The following is a 22,328-nucleotide window of genomic DNA, read 5'->3' as shown; positions in this document are numbered from 1 at the left end:
TCAGACATCGCCTTCGCGTCAACGTAGGGCGAAACCATTGGGCGGGAGAAGCTTTTCAAAAGCAAACGGTGTAAGTTAGTGATTGAGGTACCGGAAACAGGCGGAGAGAGGCAGGCAGCGGTCCGCACATCCCCGAGCGCTGCACACCGACCAACGGCTGCCTAGTTCGTCCGATGGCCGTGTAACACACGACACGAAGTAAGTGGTGTGAGGACCGTGTGCATTTATCTGTTGCTTTCTTGAGTTTTGTTTCTTGCGCCCTCCCGTTCGGTTATTTCTCCTTGTCCTAAGCATCACGTGACCTGAGGCAGTGTCCTGTGGCTGCAGGTCTTGTGTTGTGGAACTACCACTCCCAGCAAGTGTTGGCCAAATGCATGAGGGGAGTTGTTTTTTTTACACTACTCTTATCTGCTCTCCTGCAGTGACCAGAGGAAATGTTATAAAGAGGTGTGCACTGTGCCCACAAAGGGTTAAAGTCAGCAAATGAGTCTTTAAAGGGGGTTCACCACTTTTGTGGACTCTAATTTTATTTTACTTTTTTATACATGTTGCATTTTGGGCAGAAAATATTTTTTTGCAATTGGGTTTCATTACAAAATTTGCACTGTTTGCCTCCTATAGACCTTACTTTGCACTGCATAATGGATGAGGTAACTGAGAATCTATCAGTGAGCTCATATTTACTAGCACAAGCATAACATTGACAATTAAATTTTATTCTGAACAATAATACGAAAGCCCTTAAATTTTATCAGCGCAGGGGCTCAAACTGTTTTCCATTACAATTTGCACAGCTTTGAAGTCGCCTCTTACGCTTCCACAAACTTTTTTGCACAAGTCTCTTTGGGTATTAATTTCTTGAAATGCATCTCTTATGTAATTTTTCAAATCACTGACACTTTTTGGTTTTCGACTATAAACTTTGTCCTTGAGTAGAAAAAATCCATTGGGGTCAGGTCTGGTGAACGTGCCGGCCAATCACGTGGGCCTCTTCGGCCAATCCATTTATTAGGAAATGTTTCATCAAGATACTCGCGGACCACTCTTGAATAATGTGGAGGGGCCCCATCTTGTTGGAAATAAAGGTCATTTGAATTAGGCTGTTGCTGTAACTGGGGAACAACTTGATTCATTAAAATTTCGATATATTTATCTGCTGTGACTGTTCCATCAAAAAATACTGGTCCTAAAACACCAAAACTTGAAATACCACCCCAAACATTGACACCAGGCTCATTTAGTTGTTGCTCTAATGCTAAATGCATGTTCTCATTATACCAGTAAATACAATTATGTCTGTTAATATGGCCGGAGAATATGAAAGAAGCTTCATCACTCCACATAATGTTATCTAAAATTACTGGATTTTCTTCAATTTCTTTAAGCATAATCTCACTAAATTGCAGCCACCTGTCTGGATCATCCTCCAATAAACCATGAATTATACTTGGATGATAAGCTTTCCACCTAATAGATTTCAGGATTTGCATGATAGAAGCTCGTGAAATTCCCAATTCCAGAGAGGATCTTCTGGTGACTTTTTTGGACTCTGAACAAATGTTTCAGCAACAAGTTGTTTCTTATCTTCTGTACAGACTGTTTGTTTTGGGTCGAGCAGTTTTTGGAGCATTAAGGATTGAGCCAGTGGCATTGAATTTGTCACGAATGCGGTAAATGGTTTGTCTCTTTGGGGCTTGAGTACCAAATGTTTCAACCCAATTTGCTCTAACGGTTTCAGCATTTTGAGATTTCCATTACTCTGTTAAAATCCATTTTCTTTGATCTGTATTTAAATTATTTGCCATTATATGTTATCTGAATTATCTGAAAAGAAAACTGATTTGGTGGAGATCTATCTGTCAAAACTAGATCTGTGAAACTGGCTCAGTTGCCCTTAGCAACCAATCAGATTCCACCTTTCATTTTCCAAAGAGTCTGTGAGGAATGAAAAGTGGAATCTGATTGGTTGCTAAGGGCAACTGAGCCAGTTTCACTTTACACCATGTTTGATAAATCTCCCCCTTCATAACCTTATTACACTTTCTGTCCACCTACTTTTGGACCACCCTGTGTATATGTATGTATGTCCAACACTGACTCTCCTCTGCTGTTCCAGGGGTCTGTTATTGTCTGCAGCGCTAATATCATGTCGAAGCCAATAAATGAGCTCAATGGCTTTGCCTAAGTTGATTGCACGACCCTTTCGGAGCTTGCTGATTGGCTGCAGTGCTGTAGCTGTGACGTTGGCGCTGCAAACAGACACCAGGAAGAGCAGCTCAGACTCTGTGCTGGACCTGGGGAGGGTAAATAAAATGTTTGTGTGCGCACACAGTCTCTCTGAAACTGGAGAATCCCGTTAGGACAGTCTCCTGGTGCCTGCAGGGTCTTCTCCATTGATACCATAGGTTATGATGTTCATGTCTCTTGAGTTCATGCACCTGCGTTATACGGCGAGCTGCTCAGAAGTGCAGCGTTATACTGTGTTCACTGTGGGGGTGTCGCTGTGGCCTTTGCCTTTAGATCGGGGCTGTCTGTAGACTGTGGTTATGGGGAAGTTGATGGTTTCCTGTGTGACTGGCAGAGGCGTGTAAAGAGCACAACATCACCACAAGCCTTGTGATTCGAGAAATGGGCTGTTTTTTGTTGAGGTCGTGATGAGAAATATGATGTTTCGCCTGTCCACACCTGCTGTCAGATCGGGCCGGACCCTGGCATTTGAAAGCATGCAGGCACGGGATCTCTATTACAGATCAAGGTTTACTGCAAGACATATGGCAACAAGATCAAATAATACAACCACATAGTGACCTAATAATGCCACCATCCTGATCATTACCAATAAAGCAATAGAGGAGCCAAATAATACCACCAAACCAAAAACACATATTGCTAACATTTATGGTAGTGGTAACTAACCAAAACTACTGTAGAAAGCGAGTGTTCACAATCATTGGCCCTATTGGATTGTTTATGCAGGCCATTAAATTATCTTTTTTGCCAGCACAGCACCCCATGTAAACGGGATGTGCTGCCGACAGAGCGCATGCTACGTGGGCCATGTAAAAGCAGTGGTATATAAGAGCTGTGTATGCCCATGGCACATTTTGTGCACCGTGTCACAGATCTGTAATATTGTTGTGTGTTTTAGGCCTAAACCTGCCATAAGGCTAAGTGCCCACGATGCAGAAATGCTGCATATTTTTTCCACTTCTCACTGACAAGAGAAATTCATGCGGATTTTACATGCGTTTTCCTGCCAGGTAGAAGCGTTTGTGAAGCGGTTTTGCATGCATTTCTACATGCGGGTTATCAAGCGCTTTCCAAGCGATTTTAGCATCACTTGGAAAGTGCTTGACAACTTGGTTACACTATATAAATCCATGCAACCGGCATATATAGTGTGACCAAGTAATAGTTTTTTAAAAAAAAGAATAAGAATGGTAAAAAATAAAGATTATACTCGCCTTCCGATGGCCCCCGGTGTTTTCTCTGCTACGTCCAGTCTGTTGTGTGGGTCGCGGTAGTGTGAAAGGACCTTCCATGACATCGTTTAGTCATGTGACCGCTGACCTCTTCTCCAGACCCGGGTACCATCCCCGCATGATATCCTCTTGTGCACATGTAGTCATGCGGATATTATGCGATTCAATGATGGCAATTACGCTGCTTGTCCGCAAAATTAATGTGCATGCTGCGTATTTTTCCGCATTGATAATCCGCAGCGGAAATTTCCGCAGCATGTGCACAGCACATGCGGATTATCATTGGGGACCATGGCACACGTATTGCCTAGCGTTTTTTAAGCGTTTTCGCTGAGGAAATTCCGCGGTGAAAAACAGTGCACACGCAGCTTAAACTATGCCCTTTAGCTTGCTGCCTTCCGTTTCTGGGGTTTTCAATATGTTCCTTGTATAAACTGAATAAAACAAACCTTTAGGCTATGTGCACACTATGCTTATTTGGTGCGTTTTTTTTTTTTTTTTTTTTTTTCCGTGCAGAAACGCATTGCACATCTTCTCATGACTTCCTATGATATTTTGTAAGTTCTGTGCACATGGTCAGGATTTTTTCTGTGCAGATCTTTAGGTGCGGAAAAAACGCAGCATGACCATTTCTTGTGCTTTTTTTTTTTTTTTTTTCTGCCAAGGACATGCAGAAATGCTCCGGAAAATTTCTGCATCGTGGGCGCATAACTGTCTCCTGTCCGACTGTAAGGCTAAGGTGAATGATTAGTGTGGTAGGGATTTATGGGGCCTTGTTCTCGGAGGGGTGGCCATATAGTCAGTGATGGACAGATCTCGAGAGCGGAGGGGCAGCAGGGCTGATTCACGCTAGGGCTACACAGCAACATTGGATATGATGATTTCCTATGGCGTCACGTTGCCACAGTCGTAGATGCTTTGGATCTTCTTTCGCTGGTCACAATCGACACTCGCCATAGACTTCAATGCAATTTGCACTTGAATTGTCTGCAGCTTGGCGGTTTTATTTGCAGCTCTAAAATGGTTGCATGACAGCAAGTCACACAGATGTTGTTGCCATGCGGCTTCTGAGACGTGTAGCCCTCACCTTATAGCGTAGTCTTTCTGCACAGCTGCTCTTTTGAAGCCTCCATAGGGCCCCATACACATAACGGAGATCAAAAGAGTCCTCCAGGTAGGCTGAAGACATTGTAGATCCGTTTGAGCGTCCATCGGGTGAAGTTTATCATCGTGAAGGGGAATCTGCTTGGCAGATAACTAGGTCATGGGATTACTGTTCTGCGGAGATTTGTTTAAGTTAAACTTTTTTTTTTTTTTCTCTCCCCCTCCTCAGCAGGATTACTTGGCAGAGAATGCAGCTCGCTTTCCCCTCCCACTGTTCAGTTTCCCTCCTAGAAAGTAATGTCGTCTGCTCGGCTAACGGGACGTCTGTGTTTCCTACAGGTTGATCTGCAGGTTTTCCTTGTCTGGAAGTAGCACAATGAACGGAGAAGACATTGCAGCGCTGCGGGCAGAGCTGGATCGTGTGTCCGCCGAGCTGCAGGAGACGACGGAGGAGAAATTCCAGGCGGCTCAGTACGGCTTGGCCGTGTTAGAGGAGAATGCAGAGTTAAAGCAGAAGTATTGTGACCTAGAATCTGACTGCGATGCGCTGAAGCTGGAGCTAAAGCAGATGAAGGAGGTACGTGAGGGCCGCCACACAGGCCTCTTTTATATAGCCATGTTCGGGGTGTCTGCATAGGATGCAAAAAAAAAAAAAAAAAAGTGCTGCAGATGCAATTCTGCATACGGACCCGAGTGCACACTGACCTCAGTGCTAAAAGCGGATAGGAACAGAGCTCAGTGAAATATGGCCTGTATGTGTAAGTGTGACAGATTGTCCATCCGTTCCCGACTGCCTGAACCCTCACCTTTCTCAGAACGAAAGGGTCTCGGACACTTTCTCCATTAAACTGCATGATAGCGTAGACTCGCAGCCTGGAGATTATACCCGCTCGAGGAAAGTCTTCTCTCTTGAGAAAGGTGATTAATGTGTAATTGCTGGGGGTCCGACAGCTGGGACCTCAACAGATCGTGAGATCAGGGGGTCTGATGTTCCCTGTGTGACTGGAGAGGGAGTGCACACCCGCGACCACTATTCCATACTAACATGCAGTCTACCAACACTATAAACTCTTGGTAGTGAAGGTAGCCGTTGTCTACTATTCAGATAGGTGATGAATATTGTTAGTGGGATTACCCCTTTTAATGATGGCGCAGAGTGCTGCTGAAGCGCTCTGCACGATCCTAGGCAGAACATTGCAGTCATTCGGTCTTTGCTGTTTACCTGCATTATTTTCAGTGGCTGTTTATTTTCTTGCTACAAACCATGGAGTCAGTGACAGGTCTGTGTGGTGGATGAGACATAAGGAGCTGTCTGGGCTCGATGGTGGTGACCTGTGTGTGGGGGTAGGGAGGGCAGACTCGTGCACTTTGTGGTCATAGTGTGAGTGGAGTTTTATAAGGAGCCAGTGTTTTACTGCAGTGGCCCCTTTAAGTTTTGCAAGGCAATTAGGCCTTGTAAATGTTCAGTGACTTGTATGTGGATTGTTTACAAACTGCTGACAGTTTTACAAGTTTATCAAAGTTCTAAAAGTAAACTTAAGTGGTGTGAAGTTGTCATGTAGGATGGCACGGTGTCCTGGCCTGTGTATGGGGAAGCTTACCTGCCCTAATGTGTATTTTTCAGGCACTAGCAGAAGCACACAGCAACCAGAAGAGAACAGCTGCTGACGGGGAAAGTAGAGAAGAAAGTCTGCTGAAGGAGACCGCGTCCAGAGAAGCAAAGCTGACGGGGAAAATAGACGAGCTGCAGAATGAAGTCCGGCAGATGAAATCTTTCATCACCAATACCTCAGCGGAAAACGAGCGGCTCGCCCTTGTCATACAGGGCTTTAAGAAGGTGCGGTGATGTACCAGAATACAGAACTGCTAAAAAAGGGGAAATGAGACAAAAAAAATTAACTTTTTTACAGGGTCTTTCTACTTTCAAACTTTATTTATTTTATTAATAGGCCGTGGTAAATGATCAAATCAACCAGTACTTGTCCGTCTCTGCCGCTGCCCCAGTGATTGTGTACAGGCTGCAGCGATTGTGTTATGTTGACAGTACTACAGAAAAGAAAACAGCCTTGCCAACAGCAGGTTAGATTCCTAGCAGGATGCAGCAGACCTCCATGATGAAGGCTGGGGCCAGCACAGCTGCAAAATACTGATGCAACAGCCACTCACAAATTGTGGCATCTATCTTGTGGGTGTGCACGTATATAGTGCCAGGCAGCCCGCTTGATTTAAAATTATGGGTGTCATTAATAGGCTGTAAGCCAGACACTGTGCATCACACATTCTGTGTAACTGGCGTCCTATGCAAGCCCCATCTGTGTGCGTTTAATACTACAAAGCCTCCTCACTCCATGAATTGTTAGGTTTGTGAGTGGCTGTTGCATCAGTATTTTGCACCTGTGCTGCCTCCGCCTTTATCATGGAGGTTGTCTGCATCCTACTGGTGCCTTTGTAATCTGACCTGGTGTTGGTAAGGCTGTTTTCTGCAATGTTTTTTGAATTTATGTTCTTTTCTGTGAGCTATGTTGACAGCACTCTGGTACATTAGCATGTGCCGTCTACTGCCGAGAAATCTGGGTGCAAAAAAAGACGCCTCTCAGGCGCAACACACCTCAAAATATTTAAAGAATTGAAAGAGACAGCACTCCATAGTCCCTTCAGTGTTGATTTGTTGACCCATAATGTCAGGGCAACGTTTTGTTCCACACTAGGGAACTTGGCTTGAGAGTTTCTGCCCAGATTATTTGGGGGGAAAAAAATAAATAAATAGAAAACTATATATATCTATATCGGAATTATCCCTATTAATAAAACATTAAGCCATAAGCGGCAGTAGTTAAACATAAATTACTCTGTGGATCCAGGGCCAGATCTTTGCTGTTACCCCAGTACCCGTTGTTTGTCTGCAGCGCTGTTGTCACGTCAGCAGCGCTATCGCTGATCTCAGCCGCCCTACCCATTTACATGGTACAAGTCAATGGACTTAGTGATTGGCTGCAGTGTTACGTTAGCAGCACATACAAACTGACTGTAGAAAGAATTGACGTTTGATCTAAGCAGGGTAATTAATGTCTTTTGTGTTTTTAATTTCATGCAACTGTAGACTTGCATTGTCAATTCTGTTCCACCCCTTGAATCGAAATCGGACATGTCTACGATATTGCGCTAACCTGTCGGTCTGCAAAAAATCACAGGCGGTGAGCGGCCCCATAGCACTCGTACACGTGATAGTCTATCCTTGAAAATTAAACGTGCGAATGAGCCCTAAAGCTGAGCTGTAATAATGCACAACCTGTGGACGGGTCTGGGGTTGATCTTGGGATTATTGCTGACCTCTTTAGGTTGGGACACCTTTTTAAATTGCAGTATGTATTTGTTACACACAGAAGAATTTCTCTTCTCGCGCACAACCCCTTTAACTGCTAGTTTTGCAGATTGTAGAGGTTTAATGTAGCAGTCTCCTACAATCCATGTATAGATCTCTGGCGTCCAGCTATAAAGGATTGCTATGCTTCGTGCCAACCAGAGACCTCTTGGCTGCGCCTAACACGATCTGCTTTCTCTTCTGGAAGCACAAGCTGCTTATTGTTCTGTACACACTGGACAGTCTTTGTGCTGTTTCAGATTTCTGCATTTAGGGAATAAGTGATTGCAAAGAAAAGTAATCATTTTAATTCTAAAGTGCTTTTGATTTCAAGGGGTCCCTTCGGACTAGTGATTGGTGGGAGGTCCAGCTCCAGAGCCCCTCCACTGTATGTGTGGTATTGTGCCACATTTGCTTGGTATCTGCTGCAATATCATTTAAAAAAAAAAAAAGTTGCAAATCACATATATCTTATCAGTTAAAGTCCTAATATATTTTTCTAGTCTGTTTTGTTTTTTTTTTTTTTTTTACAAGATTGAAGTAGACATCTTGCCAGGGCTTTTGATCAGCGCAGCATTTTGAGCTGTGCTTTACTGCAGCACCCCCATGAACCATAGACTGGATTAACTTTAATCCATATTAATGCATCGACGCTCCCTTAATGTATTTCCAGCCATAATTTGCATATTGGAAAATGCACTGACCTCCTATAGAAAATCTGTGAGCAAAGGTCATTGTGAAGGGAGTGGGAGGAGGTGAGCTGCGACAAACTATTGTAAATAGTAGATCATGTGTAAGAGGGGTGTCTTTTTTTTTTTTTTTTTTTACTGGTTTATTTATTAAAAAAAAAAAAAATATATATATATATATATATATATATATTAATTGGTACAACTAATCTCCAGAATTTTTTGCTACTTATAAGTGCTCTCTTTAGAGTTTGCTCTTGATGTACAGGGCTGCAGAGATCAGTCTCCCAGCAGACACCCCCCGTAGAGCTTCATGCCTACGATGGGTGCAGGCCTCTGGGGCTTCTTTCTTCCCTCTTGGCTATTCTGAGTTTGTTTGCTAGGAGTCTGTAATGATTGAATTGCTGGGGAAATGTAATATAAAGGCTGTGACAAAAAAAGATATTTTATGCAGCACCTAACATTTTCTACAGCACTTTACCATTCAGGGAGTACATGTACAAACAAACGCACACATTTACTTATTTTTGTACATCTTATAATCATTGTAACATATAGCATGTTCGTTTGCTCCACAACTATAGGAAAGCCGGGACACCGATAAGGAGAGAGTGCAACTGCGAGAGGAAATAAAACAGTGCAAAATCAGGGAAATGCGACACTTCCAAGACTTCTCTGAACTGGAAGAGGAAAATATCTCTCTGCTGAAACAAGTGTCTGTATTAAAGGAAAACCAGGTTATTGTTTTTATTATACATTTTTTATATTTATAATTTTGTTTCTATTATACCTACATACCACACTTTTTATTAAGTTACATGCTACAAATCACTTTGTGCCCTGCGTCATCTGTGGCAGCTGGTCCCTATCATCTGCTTTTGATTGTCACCTGTTGCCTTCTGCACAGGACAACCATCAAGAGAAGGAAGAAAAGTGTTTCTGCTGATAATTCGGGACTCTTCCTACATGACTGAACATCCAGGGAACACTTAGTTGCTCATTCTCTTGCAAGGCGTTAAGTTTTTTTTTTTTTTTTTTTGTTTTTTTTTACTAGGTATGCTTCATTTAGGATGCCAAGTGCCCATATAACTAATGCCCCTTTTAAATGTCAGACTACCGCCTAGCAATGGGTAATGCTATGTGGAGCTAACGCACTGCTAGAAGGTTTTAGGAGGTTTTCTTGTAGCCAGTCTACAATTTGAGAGTTGTTGGTTAATAACTTACATTTCCTTCTCAGGTGGATTATGAAGGCATAAAGCATGAACTGAAAAGAAAAGATGAAGAAATTGACATTTTGAACGGCCAGGTAGACGAGCTGGTGCGGCTGAAGGATATCGCTGAGCGTCAGCTTGAGGAGGCCTTGGAGTCATTAAAGAGCGAAAGGGAACAAAAAAACGAACTCCGGAGAGAGTTATCCAGTTACCTCAGCTACGACTCCATAGGAAACATCCAGACGAACTTTGAAGACCACAACGAAGAGGAGTTTGACAGCGGCTACAACTCCGGTGGCCTAAACAAGTCAAGTGGAGAAATTCTGATGTCCACACCCCGCAACAGTGACATCTTCCATCCCGGCCCTAAACTGGCATCCGACCTCTTCACTGAACTCAGCCTGACGGAAATTCAGAAACTCAAGCAGCAATTATTGCAGGTATTTCTCCTTCTCTCCTCCCTTGTCAAATGCACCGTGCGTCGTGTTTATAAGCGGATAAAGGCTTTGTAGACTCCCAAGCATCAGTCATGTTTTATTTGTGTGCTACATGCATTCATGGTTTTTATAACTTTTTGCAATAAAGCATTTTTTTTTTTTTTTTTTTGCCAGTGCAAATGTTAAGGTTCTGTGGTCGACTCTGATTAGGACGGATGAATGTGCTGCCTCTAGGACCGAAAACGGTCACATGTTAGTCATGAGGGCTCCTTGTGCTTGAGGGCATCCTGTCATGTAATACACACGCTTTTTCCATGCAGAAACTTTTAATAAATGTAAGGACGCACTGAGAATATAAAGTTAGGTCCTCCCCCACTTCAGTAGTTCCATTCCCCTAGTGACCATGGCACGGCTTCACCCGCACAGTGGGACCGTAGCAAGACTTCCATTTTCGCACACGTACTTGCTACATGTTCCTTCTGCTGCCAGAAAACTATAGCCAGCAATATATCTCACAAATATAGCAGCTATATAAAATATAACAGATTTGGTAGCTCAATGGAGGGCTAACAAACCTGCCAAGGCTATGAACAGTATATAATTAGTATGCCCACATAACCATTAGGGAATGTACTGCAATAGATAACGTATAGATCAGGCTAGAGTATAGTAGGCAAACTTGCATAGTAATAATGTGTAGACCTGCAGAAGACTCGTTTCACGCAGCTTTGTCAGGGGTATCGTGACATGCACCCTGATGAAGCTGGGTGAAACGCACGTTGGGGCGCAGGGCTCCACATTATTACTATGCAAGTTTGCCTACTATACTCTAGCCTGATCTATACGTTAACCATTAGGGAATGTACTGCAATAGATATGTGGGCATACTAATTATATACGGCTTATTGCCTTGGCAGGTTTATTAATGTCCTAAGGGACACTAGTTTCCCCAATAATCACCCAAAACATTAAGTGAAAATAATTTTAAACTTAATCATCGTCCTCGGCAGCACATCATTTTGTGTAAACGAGCATAGTACTGCTGAGAACAATGGCAGTCTATGTGCTCAGAATTATTACTGGTTGGCTTGTCTAAACAGGCCGCTGAACGACCACCGATGGACAAACCTGTAGCTGATCAGCGGTTGTTCACCTTAGCACATCGGGATGTAGTTCTGACGGAAAAAAAAAAAAGAAAGATGCTACAAATCGGCACCTCTCAATACACCCTGAAAGGGCATCTCTTAGCAAATGTTTGCTCTAAAATCAGATAACAGCATGGTGTAGGGGCTGAGGGCCTGATTCCAGGTATGGGTCACACGAGGCTGTGTCATCAGCAGGAGTTCTGTACAGCACTAGGCGTCTCATAGAGACACCCAAAGATCATACTGAGCTTTCTAACAAGGCTTTTACCTCAGCTCAGAGATGATGACCTAGCTCATCTGCAAAGGGAAAACTGGTGAAAATGCAGCAATATAATGGCCAGGCAGTGTTATTCCTCATGTGTACACACAGGACAGCTTATTCTGAAAAGTATAATCGCCCTTTAAGCTCCATTTACATGGGCTGACTGTCGATTTCTGCCATCATCGACAGGTGTAAACATGGAGCTGATCAGGAGAGCATAACTATCCTTTGACTATGGATGCAGTACGATCTCTCTTGCCTTCTTTCCTGTAGTAAATATTTCATCATATGACCAGAAACTGTTGAGCAACTTTCACATTGCTTTATATGGGGGAAGGGAGTGCAGCTGCCAAATCCCTGCTTATACAACACTGATTATCTTTGGAATATAGAAATCGCTGCACACAACACCCCGACATGACACAACTGGGACGAGGACTGTTCTGTCTCCGCATTGTCCTATTACGATCAGTGTTTGCACAGCCGCCGTCATTCCGCTTAAAGTGCAATTATCTCAGTGTAAATATTGCTCGTCTCAGTTTCCGCCTGCAAATAAGTAGTGACGGAAACCATAATGTCAGCATGCACATGGCCGCGTCCAGGAGACATAAGGTATAGACCCTCCCCAAGCAACTGTATGCGAGGCTGTGCACACAGCCAGCCAATGCCGCCATATATGCAGGACGAGACGGGTGTAATCCCTGTAGTATTTGCTGATCACCAGAAGGGATTTATAGCTCACAGTGAACCCACGCTGCTTAGTGCAAAGCCTTAGATGGCCTACAGCTTACACAGGGATTAGACTGCAGGCCAAAGGGTGACAGTGGTCAAGGGACCAAAAAAGGGTAATGGGGTCATACAGCTAGTCAGTGATAACCAAACTACAGTCCTTTAAGGCCCCAAACAGATCATGTTTCAGGATTTCCTTAGTATTGTACAGCAATCCTTTTTTCCTTTTATAGCGGGATATCCAGACGTGTGTTTTGTTTTTGTTTTTTAAGGATCAGCCAGGGTCAGACAACTGGCAACCCCCGCTGATCAGCTGTTATCAGTGGTGGCCGCCGGCAAGCAGTACTTGTGGAGCTGGCCGTCTACTTGTAGTGGATGCCGCAGGGTACTACACATCCACCTCCTATTAAAATCAATAGGAGGCGGATGTGCAGTACCCTGCGGCAGCCCCAAGTAGACGGCCAGCTCCGCAAGTAGGTACTTACAGCCAGCCTCCGCCGATAACAGCTAATCGGCGGGGGTGTTGGACCCCAGCCGATCCGACGTTGATGACCTATCCTAAGGATAGGTCATCATTGCTAAAGAAGTGGACAACCACTTTAAAGCTAGTTTCTGAAAATCCCTTTGATTTGGCCACGTACCAATAGGGTAGTATTTGAGGATCCCACCAACTATCTAAGTCTGTGGTGCCCTCCTATATCAGATGTCTGGGAAAACTTGGATCAGACATGTTGATGCCCAATCTTTTGTGCCAGGATATGGATTATAGAGTTTATAAGGGTCTTCCTATTTATGAAAATATAGAAACCAGTTTCCCTTTCTTCCTTCCTACCTGTGATAATGCAGGAAATTTTTTTTAAAGAGGTTGTTTAATTGCAGCTCCTCCGCCGTGCCCAACCATCCATCTCTTTGCCATTTTTTTTTTTTTTTTTTAATTGGACAACCTCTTTAAGAAAGTTCGCAAAAATAATCCATATCAAAATTTATTGGCAATAAGTGACAATTTTTGCACGTTTCTGCAGAGGGAGAAGGGATGGTGGCGAACCACAACTTTTGGGCCTATACTGGGTGCCACTTGCATCTGAATGTTTCCATGATTGGCTTCAGAAGTATAGTTTGGAGGCTTTTGGTTAACTATGATGGCCATAAAATGGATTTTTTTTTTTTTTTTTTTAGTTGTACCCGATCCTAAATGTCCTCTTTGCTGTTCTGCAGGTTGATCGGGAGAAGGCCAACATGGACCTTAACATGCAAGAAGTCAGGAGGAACCTGGATGAGATGAGCAAGGACTTGTGTAACGAGCAACAGAGAAACGCTGAACTGGTTGAAGAAATGAAAACTCTCCAGAAAAGCGCTAATCCCAGGCACCAGCTGGATAGAGGAGATATTTCAATATGTACGTGTGGACAAGAAGGGGCAGAAGTGTTACAACTTGAGAAAGAGCTGAAGGAAGTCAAGCAAAGATACGAGTTGTGCGAGAAAAGGTACCAGGAAGAGAAACAAGAGTGGGAGATGGGCAAGCGGGTGGTGGCCGAGGAGCTCCACACTTCTGTGATATCGGAGAGCAATGATCAAGGACTCATGTCTGTTCTTCAGGAAGAGTTAAGGGTGGCAAGGAGATTGTACTGTGACTTTCAAAGCAAGCTGAACCTGGCGCAGGATGAGCTGCTATCCTTCATAGAAGAGCTGGCCCATCTCTATAATCACGTTTGTATGCGCAATAACCTGACGCCCAACCGCGTCATGCTCGATTACTTCCGGGATGGGAAAGGAACAAAGCTACATTTTAGAAAGCGAAAATCTTCAGACTTTTTCGGTAAACTTCTGGTGAATCCCGACTTGGAGATAACAACCGATCTTCACAGCGGCGAGCGCTCTCCTCTGAGTAGCCCTGACTCCTCTGTCGGTTCAGATTTTGGTGACTCTGCTAGAGAACCTCTCAGCATCACCCACCTCATCGCCATCGTTAAAGACCAGATCAAACATTTGCAGGGCGCTCTTTCCGTGGCTTGGCACCACACATCACTCGAAACGATAACCTCCGAAATGGATAAGGAGAAGGAGGTTTTGGTGGAAGAAATCATGAAACTGAAAGCCTTGCTGAGCACTAAGCGAGAGCAGATAGCCACCCTGAGGACTGTTCTGAAGGCTAATAAGCAGGTACATTTTGTCTTAATCAGGGCTCCCGGTTATATAGTATTTATTTTTTAGTCTGCTCCTTATTTGTTGTGTCATTATTAGTGTTTTGTATGTTTTTTTTTATACTTTTTTGCTAATTTAATAAATTAAGTTAGTTCCTTTTTTTAAAAAAATTGTCTTTTTTTTTTATTCCCAACCTATCCTTGGGTGTGTTTTGGGTGTGGATGGAGCCTGATTTAATGTGCTTTTGTAGTCCTGTTGCATGATTTTTTTTATATTTTTTTTTTTTTAAGTCCCATCTACAGTATATCCATCTCTGCATGTTGCCCTAAAGCTGATGCTACGTGCATACATTGACTTTTTTTTTAGCTCAGCTGTGTGTGTGTGTGTGTGTGTGTGTGGACCCTATAACTACTGTATACCTCCACCCTAGCGTCAGAAGGTCTGGCAGTCTCTGTAAACTATTCTTCAGTACCTCCCATTTACTTCAATGGGGCTGTGCTGCAGTACCTGAGAATGGCCACTACATGGTGTACGGAGCTGTGCTGTTCCAGCTCTGTACATGCACCCACTGCAGGACCTGATGACCTCTGATACATAGGGGTTCCTGGTGTCTGACCCTTACTGATGACCTATCCTAATAAATCGATATCCTTGCCCTGAACCCTTTTATCCAAGGTTGTCCTCTTACTGTGAAGTCTTTAACATTTTAATTATATTCAGATAAACTTGGTTTGCTAATGAAATAGGTCATGTTGGGAGGTAACCGGGAGCCTTTTAGAATAAGATAAGTACAGTAATTTCACATTTTCAGTAATTACATCTTGGTTATTTAAAGCATTATTAAACATGCTCTAAATTTCTGATTTTTATATATACTGTGTATTGCAGTCCATGAGGACATTTTCTAGGGGACTGTCTGCAAGCAGAATTAGCATTGCTTAGAGGACCTGTCACCAAATTTTTCTAGTTTAACTGAACACAATGTAATGGGCGCTTTAACAGTCAACTATTTTTGGGGGCGTTTACTTCTTCCTCTCACTGACACTGACCAATCATAAGCAGGCAGCAACACACTGGGAAAAGTAGAACACGCCCCCCACTAACATTGAGAAATATCCTGCTCTCCCCACTGCATAGTGATGACAGGTGCTGGAGCGGAGTGTGAATAACCAGCAGATTTCTGCTCTCATTGCCTGCAGTCAGTGTGGGGGAAGGGGCAGTGGTTCACAAGTTCAGTCTCATTACTAACACTTCTTGTTTATGCAGGAAATTAGCTCCCCCTTTCCCTATAATAAACATGTGGCTGAACTGAAGGCACCTGTTTATGGTGGCGTCGGGAGTGACAGGATTGTCAGCTGAACGGTTGTCATGTATGGTCATCCGAGGGGCAATTGCATTGTATCTAGTCTAGACCATTTCACTTTTACAGGTTTTGTTTCTCTGCATACTGTTGGGTGCCAAATGGTTGTCTACTATTGGGGATTTTTAAATAATAAAAACAAACATGCACGCATGTTTAAAAAAAAAAAAAAAAAAAAAACTAAAACATTTTTGCAATTGGGTTTGATTCCCCATTTTGCACAGTTTGCTTTCTGTAGCCTCTGTTTAGCACTGTCTATTGCTGGCTGTAGAAGGAGTTTACTGAGAATCTCTCAGTGAGCTCATTCTGACATTTGAATCAGCGTTTCCAGCTCTTATGTCTTTTCCTGATCTCTCTGCTGACTTATGACCACAGACCAAATTGCAGTGGAACAAAGACTGTAAAAGCCAAACTGCATTTTTTTGTCATTTGTAGCCTCTAGTACATGCATTTTAGTTACAAACTGGGGATTTTTTTTTTTTTTTTTTTTTTTTTTTTTTTTTTTTTTAAACTGTTGAACTAACTCCACCCCATGCAAAAAATGCTGTTTGTCTACATAATTGGACTTGCCTGCTGACTTCAACATTACCGTCCTGAGCATCTAATGGGAGTATTTGAATGCCCAATCCTTTTGTTCTCTGAAACAAGACCCATGGGCCGTGCCAGCAGCTTATCCACTCTCCCCATTTGAATGTTTGGCTGATCACTAGTGTGGGGGGAGGGGGGGTGGGAGCCGGCTCGCTTGACCCCGCAGTTATGAATGATGTATGTGCAGCTTAGTTATATTGGTACTTGTGTCCCTCAAGCATCTTGTGGTTCCTTGCACATGAGCAATTCACCGGCTTCCTCCTGTAACTGCATAACCATGAATATCTGACCCGTGCCCAAAATAAGTTTGAAGCCACCTTTGCACCCTTGTGCTGTCTTACTTCGGGTGCATCAGGCAGTACCGTAGCTCACTGCTCCTATAAATCCAAGAGTCTCTAATACCCAAATACATTAGAGCTTCCTGACAAGTTTTTACAACATTTTGCAGAGTATCAAAAAGGCCCAATTCATCAAATCTCCTAATCTGGGTCAGACATAACCAACAAAACATACAAATGCTAGATCCAAGTGCTGTTATGCAGGAAGCAAGGTGCGATTCCTGCTGAAGGTCTCTCCACCATATAAAGTCCCAGTCCGGCCAAAATACGTAGGTATCATGCCATCTACAGTCATGGCTGAAAGTGTCGGCACCCTTGAATTTGTTCCAGAAAATGAAGTATTTCTCCCAGGAAATTATGCGATTACACTTCTTTTGTTACACACCAAATGAAATAAACATGTTAATTAGAACAATACAGGAAAAAAAGGCAAATTAGACCTTTCGTACAACTCCAACAATGGGCCGGACAAAATTGTAGGTAAACCACTTTGTTTCAAGCGTGTGATGCTCGTTCACACTCACCTGTGGCAAGTAACAGGTGTGTGCAATATGAAAATCACACCTGAAACCAGATAAAAAGGGGAGAAGCTGACTCAATCTTTGCATTGTGTCACACTAAGTATGGAGATCAGAAAGAGAACTGTCTGCTAACTTGTAACCTTGAGATTGTTGATCTTTTTTAACAATTTTGGTTTTCAAATCCATCTCCAGAGATCTTGATGTTCCTTTATGTTGAGCACCGTGGACAATTTAAGAAGTTTACAACCCATGGCAATGTAGCTAATCTGCCTGAACGTGGACGACAGAGAAAAATTGATGAAGGGTTGCAGGGCAGGATAGGGTCCGGATGGTGGATAAGCAGCCCCAATTAAGGTTCAAAGAAATTCAAGCTGTCCTGCAGGCTTGGGGTGCATCAATGTCTGCACGAACTATCCATCGACATTTGAATGAAATAAAACGCTATGGCAGGAGACCCAGGAGGACCCCACTGCTGCTATAGACATAAAGCTAGACTGCAGTTTGCTAAAATATATGTGAGCCAAAATTCTTCTGGGAAAGAGTCTTGTGGACTGAGACCAAGATGGAGCTTTTTGGTAAAGCACATCATTCTACTGTTTACCAAAAAGTGAATGAGGCCTACAAAGAAAAGGCAGTACCTACAGTAAGATATGGTGGAGGGTCGAAGCTGTTTTGGGCTTGTTTTGTTGCCTCCGGCACTGGGTGCCTTGACTGTGTGCAAGGCATCATGAAATCTGAAGACTACCAAAGTATTTTGGGTCACAATGTAGTGCCCGGTGTCAGAAAGCCGGGATTGCATCCTAGGTCATGGGTCTTCCAGCAGGACAATGACCCCAAACATACTTCAAAAAGCTCCCATAAATGGATGGAAACAAAGCGCTGGAGAGTTCTGAAGTGGCAGCAATGAGTCCAGATCTAAATCCCATTGATCTGTGGAGAGATCTTACAATTGCTGTTGGGAGAAGACGCCTTCACATATGAGAGACCAGGAGCAGATTGCAAAAGAAGAGTCCAAGATCCCAGCTGAGAGCTGTAAGAAGCTGATGGTTGTAGGAAGCAATTGCACACCCTTTGGGATAAATAACTGCAATCAGATATGAGGGTGCCAACAAATTTTTATTTTTTTTTTGTCTGGCCAATTTTTGGGTGTTTTGTGTGAAATTATGTCCAATTTGACTGTATTTAATCGGCTCACAAGTCTACAAGTTGTATGTAGCTTGGACCAGAATGGGAAATGTTCTCCTTGGCTACCATCCCAAAACCCGAAGATTTGGATTACGTGAATGCCGACAAGAACCATATGTAACATTCCCCCTCTTTCTAATATCTTCAGTGATGGCTGATCTGTGCGTCTCGTAGACCGCTGTATATCATATCCTCTAATGTGACCTCAACTCCTCATTTTTAGACAGCTGAGGTAGCCATGTCAAACCTGAAGAGCAAGTATGAGAACGAGAAGGCGCTCGTATCGGACATGATGCTAAAGCTGAGGCAAGAGTTGAAGGCCCTGAAGGAGGACGCCGCTACTTTTTCATCCATGCGCTCTGTGTTTGCGAGCAGGTACCGTGTGTGTGTTGATGAGAACTTGTCATTGCAACTTTTGGAGAGTTTGTAGAAAATAATACTTTTTATGGGGTGTAAATTACTGTGCCATTTTATGGGTCTATCCAAGAGTGTAGGGACTAGCAGACCTAGGAGATATGGGTGGTGTGGATGGGCACCAACTTATGAGGACACTTGCATTGGAGGAAAACTCAACTAGGGGGAAATTTTATAGTTGCATAATATATGGTATGCTTCCAGGGTAGGGAACAAGCATTACGTCCCCAGTAGTGAGAACTGCAGGTCCATAATGAGATGATATACAAGGTGTATGACACCGAAGGGTTTCCCCTCTCTCATAACACCGTAATAGCGGCTTCCTACAACCACCGTGACCAGCTGATAACGTTGTGATTCCTATATATTTTTATTTTTTTTTTTAGGTGTGACCAGTATGTTAACCAGTTGGAGGACATGCAGCGCCAGCTCGTTCATGCCGAGGACGAAAAGAAGACCTTAAATGCCTTGCTGCGGATGGCTATCCAACAAAAACTGGCTCTAACAGAACGACTAGAGGTCCGAGAAGCCGCTCAAGAGGCCTCCAAATCAAGCAGAACAAAATCTGCGGCCAAGACGAAAACTCGATCTTCCAAATCAAAAATGAACTGGTACGTAATGACCGAAATGCCAACTCTACGATAAGACGGATTGTTTACCCGGGTCAATTACATCCCAAAAATTTTTGTCTGTGACGGGCTCGCTGTGCGCTCGTCCCGCATCAGTTACCCTTTCTGAATGTTCTGTAGCAGGAATTACAACCCTCTCATGCTAAATTATTTGTTTTATTTTCACAGAAAGTATAAATGCGTCCCCCTTATCCTGGACTAAACGCCCGCGACCACCAGCCTCAAATACATTCCCACTTCGAAGGACTCTTAAGGAAGTCACGCACAACAATTCCTCAACAACTTCTAGCAGACGACCAATCTAGAAGTTAGAAGAAAAAATTAAGATGTCTTATCTTTTTATTTTAATTTAAAAAAAAAAAAAAACTTGAAATATTTTCACTTTAAAAAAAAAAATGTAGATAAAGTTTTTATTCTGAAAAGTGCCTTAATTGTTAAATGTCAACTAACTTATTTTAAAGTCTTAACACAAAAAAAATCATTAATACGGTTTCAATCTCAATATGCATATTTCTTTTTTTCTTTGCTAGAATAAGACCTGTTGTGTTTTTTTTTATTTCATTTTTTTTTTTTTTTTTTTTCTTAACATGTGGAGAAATGAGACATGTACAAACTGTATGAAAAATGTATTTTGGTTTTCCTACATGTGGATGGATGATGAGGCTAATTAGTAATGGTAAAATGTAAAACTTTGAATCCACTGTAAAAAATAGAATTATTTTCTAACAAATATTCCGAAAATCCGAATCTCTTTATTACTTATAACAAAGCTTGTCAGGTAGGGCTGGGTTCATACATAGTCTGTGTTTTTTTTGTATCCACTCCTTGCTGAAAAACGAAGAATACTTTCACATGGATCAGATACACAGTGAATTTTCCTGTACGTATCCACTGCATTTCCAGCATTTTGTATACGTTTTCATTAAATCTCATCCACCCGTTGCATTCTGCTGAAAACCACCGTTTACACCCAACGATTGTAGGACCCTGGTCCACCAGCCACGTCTGTAGTCCGTGGCCACCAGACCAAAGCATTACGAACCTCCCCTCACCCCAGTGCCTTCAATTAATTAACCCCCCCCCCCCCCTCCACAACCTTGTGTGCATTGAGTCGAAACATACTGACAACATGGCGCTTACTAATCCTAAGAACCGCTGCGGACGTCTTGGGTAGGAGGAGGTTTGCCGGACTCTGATCTGGTGGCCACAAACTATCGACATTGCAAAAAAAAAAAGTTTTTCTTGCTCAACTCTACATTTCCAGAATAGAATACACCCAAATTTGTTTCTTCAGTATATTTGGTGTCGTGTCTTTGATTTTTTTTTTATTTTTTTTTTTTTTTTATAAAGGTTTTGGTGTTTTCCAAACACAATGATAAAAAAAAAATTGTACAAAAATGAGCTGTGCTTTACTTGCCCTCTCCAGGTCCAACGCTGTCTCTGTTGATCGGCTGTAGCGGTGATGTCGTGTTGACAGCGCTAAATCCTATTGTGAGCTCAGTGGCTCATGCCGTGAAGACTTATTGAGCAGCTGAGCTCAGTGATTGGCTGCAGCGCTATCAACGTGATGCGGTTGCAGCGGCGGAAAGGCGCACACTGTAATTGGTTATTTTCTGTAGGGGCCAGCATTCAATCTAAAATCAACCAGTGTATTTTCTCAGTTTCCATCATCAGAGAATTGCATTGTAGGTGATTTCCTACTATATCCGAATAACTCCATTACTAAGTGAGTAATCGGCGCTGACTCCGCACGGTCCTGTGAGGTGTAGCCGCCCCACTGAGGCTTTTATAATGCCACTCTGCTTGTAAAGTGAGTGATTCCAATATATTGGGTCATGACTAATGACGCCTCATTTATTATTTAAAGTGAATCTATGTTTATATGGGAACATTTTGTATAGACTGTCTGTAATAGTCCCATATACTGCCTCCCCCCTATAGCTTCCACCGTCACCTAACTTGATGCTAAAACACCATTGTGAGTAGATCCATGAATAATCCAAACTATAGCCGGCACTCGCATCACCTTATTGATCCAGTAGTATAAAAGGCACACAAAATGGTTCAACAGCACAAAACGGAAAAAAAAAATTGCTGCGCTCCCAGGCAACATGTTTCAGACCTACCTGGTCCTTTGTCAAGCACACAGCATTTACAGGAGTTTTTGGAGCAGAAACTGAGACAAAACTTCTCAAATCCTCCTTAAACTTTTGAGGTTCTACTCAATATCCTCAAAAGACTCCATGCAGTGAATCTGAGGGGGAGCGGCTGATTGCTCGGGACTGTCGAGTTTCCAGCTTCACTTAACACCTGAATCACAAGCTCAATAAAATATTGCTATTTTTCAGACTGTTGTGTCACTTGCTTTTATTCTGATGTGAAAAACTTTCAAAATATTTGTCATGCATTTTTAGAGCTGCTGGTTTTGTTATACCATTATGATCATGGGGCTTAATCCCCGGCCGCTTTGGCCCCTTTTTATTCTTAATCACTGGAAGACCATGTAATTTTTATGCTCTGTGGAAGGACTTAGCAGCATTTCTCCATTTAAAGGGGTTGTCCCATTAACAAGCTGCGTTGCCTGTCCACAAAGATTGGTGATAAATGTGTGATTACTTGAAGTCTGACCACTGGGAGCCCCTATGATTCTTAGATTGGGGGGTCTGAATGTTAAGTGGAGTGGTAGTGACTATGCGACCGTTGCCCCCCGTCATTGCCTATAGGGGTGGTG

At 42.9% G+C, this 22,328-nt stretch overlaps 1 protein-coding gene across 2 annotated transcripts; it reads left to right on the top strand.

Annotated features, from left to right (window-relative positions):
* Positions 1-40: 40 nt before the first annotated feature.
* LOC141154238 (protein bicaudal D homolog 2-like) lies at positions 41-21,850 on the top strand. 2 transcript variants are annotated; one of them, XM_073639837.1, is made up of 9 exons: positions 41-198; positions 4,926-5,163; positions 6,211-6,423; positions 9,221-9,373; positions 9,874-10,287; positions 13,636-14,580; positions 18,778-18,929; positions 19,355-19,579; positions 19,766-21,846. In XM_073639837.1, coding segments are annotated over exons 2-9 (2,304 nt in total). In that variant the 5' UTR covers positions 41-198; positions 4,926-4,962; the 3' UTR covers positions 19,767-21,846. The 2 variants fall into 2 exon arrangements, with proteins under 2 accessions (XP_073495938.1, XP_073495939.1); XM_073639838.1 differs by lacking the exon at positions 41-198 and adding an exon at positions 2,217-2,303 and having other exon boundaries at positions 19,766-21,850.
* Positions 21,851-22,328: the final 478 nt, after the last annotated feature.

This window comes from Phyllobates terribilis, unplaced genomic scaffold (assembly GCF_046119375.1).
Source record: "Phyllobates terribilis strain yellow unplaced genomic scaffold, ASM4611937v1 Scaffold_7__3_contigs__length_470593459, whole genome shotgun sequence".
Lineage (NCBI taxonomy): Eukaryota > Metazoa > Chordata > Amphibia > Anura > Dendrobatidae > Phyllobates > Phyllobates terribilis.
Note: the sequence above shows the minus strand (reverse complement) of the source record. Positions and strands in the feature narration are given on the sequence as shown.

What these genes read in the sequence shown, in the direction of transcription:
- LOC141154238 (XM_073639838.1), top strand. Translation starts at nt 4,963, where the DNA reads ATGAACGGAGAAGACATTGCAGCGCTGCGGGCAGAGCTGGATCGTGTG. An exon ending in CTGTATTAAAGGAAAACCAG is followed by an intron (nt 9,374 to 9,873) that starts GTTATTGTTTTT and finishes TTTCCTTCTCAG; the next exon opens with GTGGATTATGAAGGCATAAA. An exon ending in TCAAGCAGCAATTATTGCAG is followed by an intron (nt 10,288 to 13,635) that starts GTATTTCTCCTT and finishes GCTGTTCTGCAG; the next exon opens with GTTGATCGGGAGAAGGCCAA.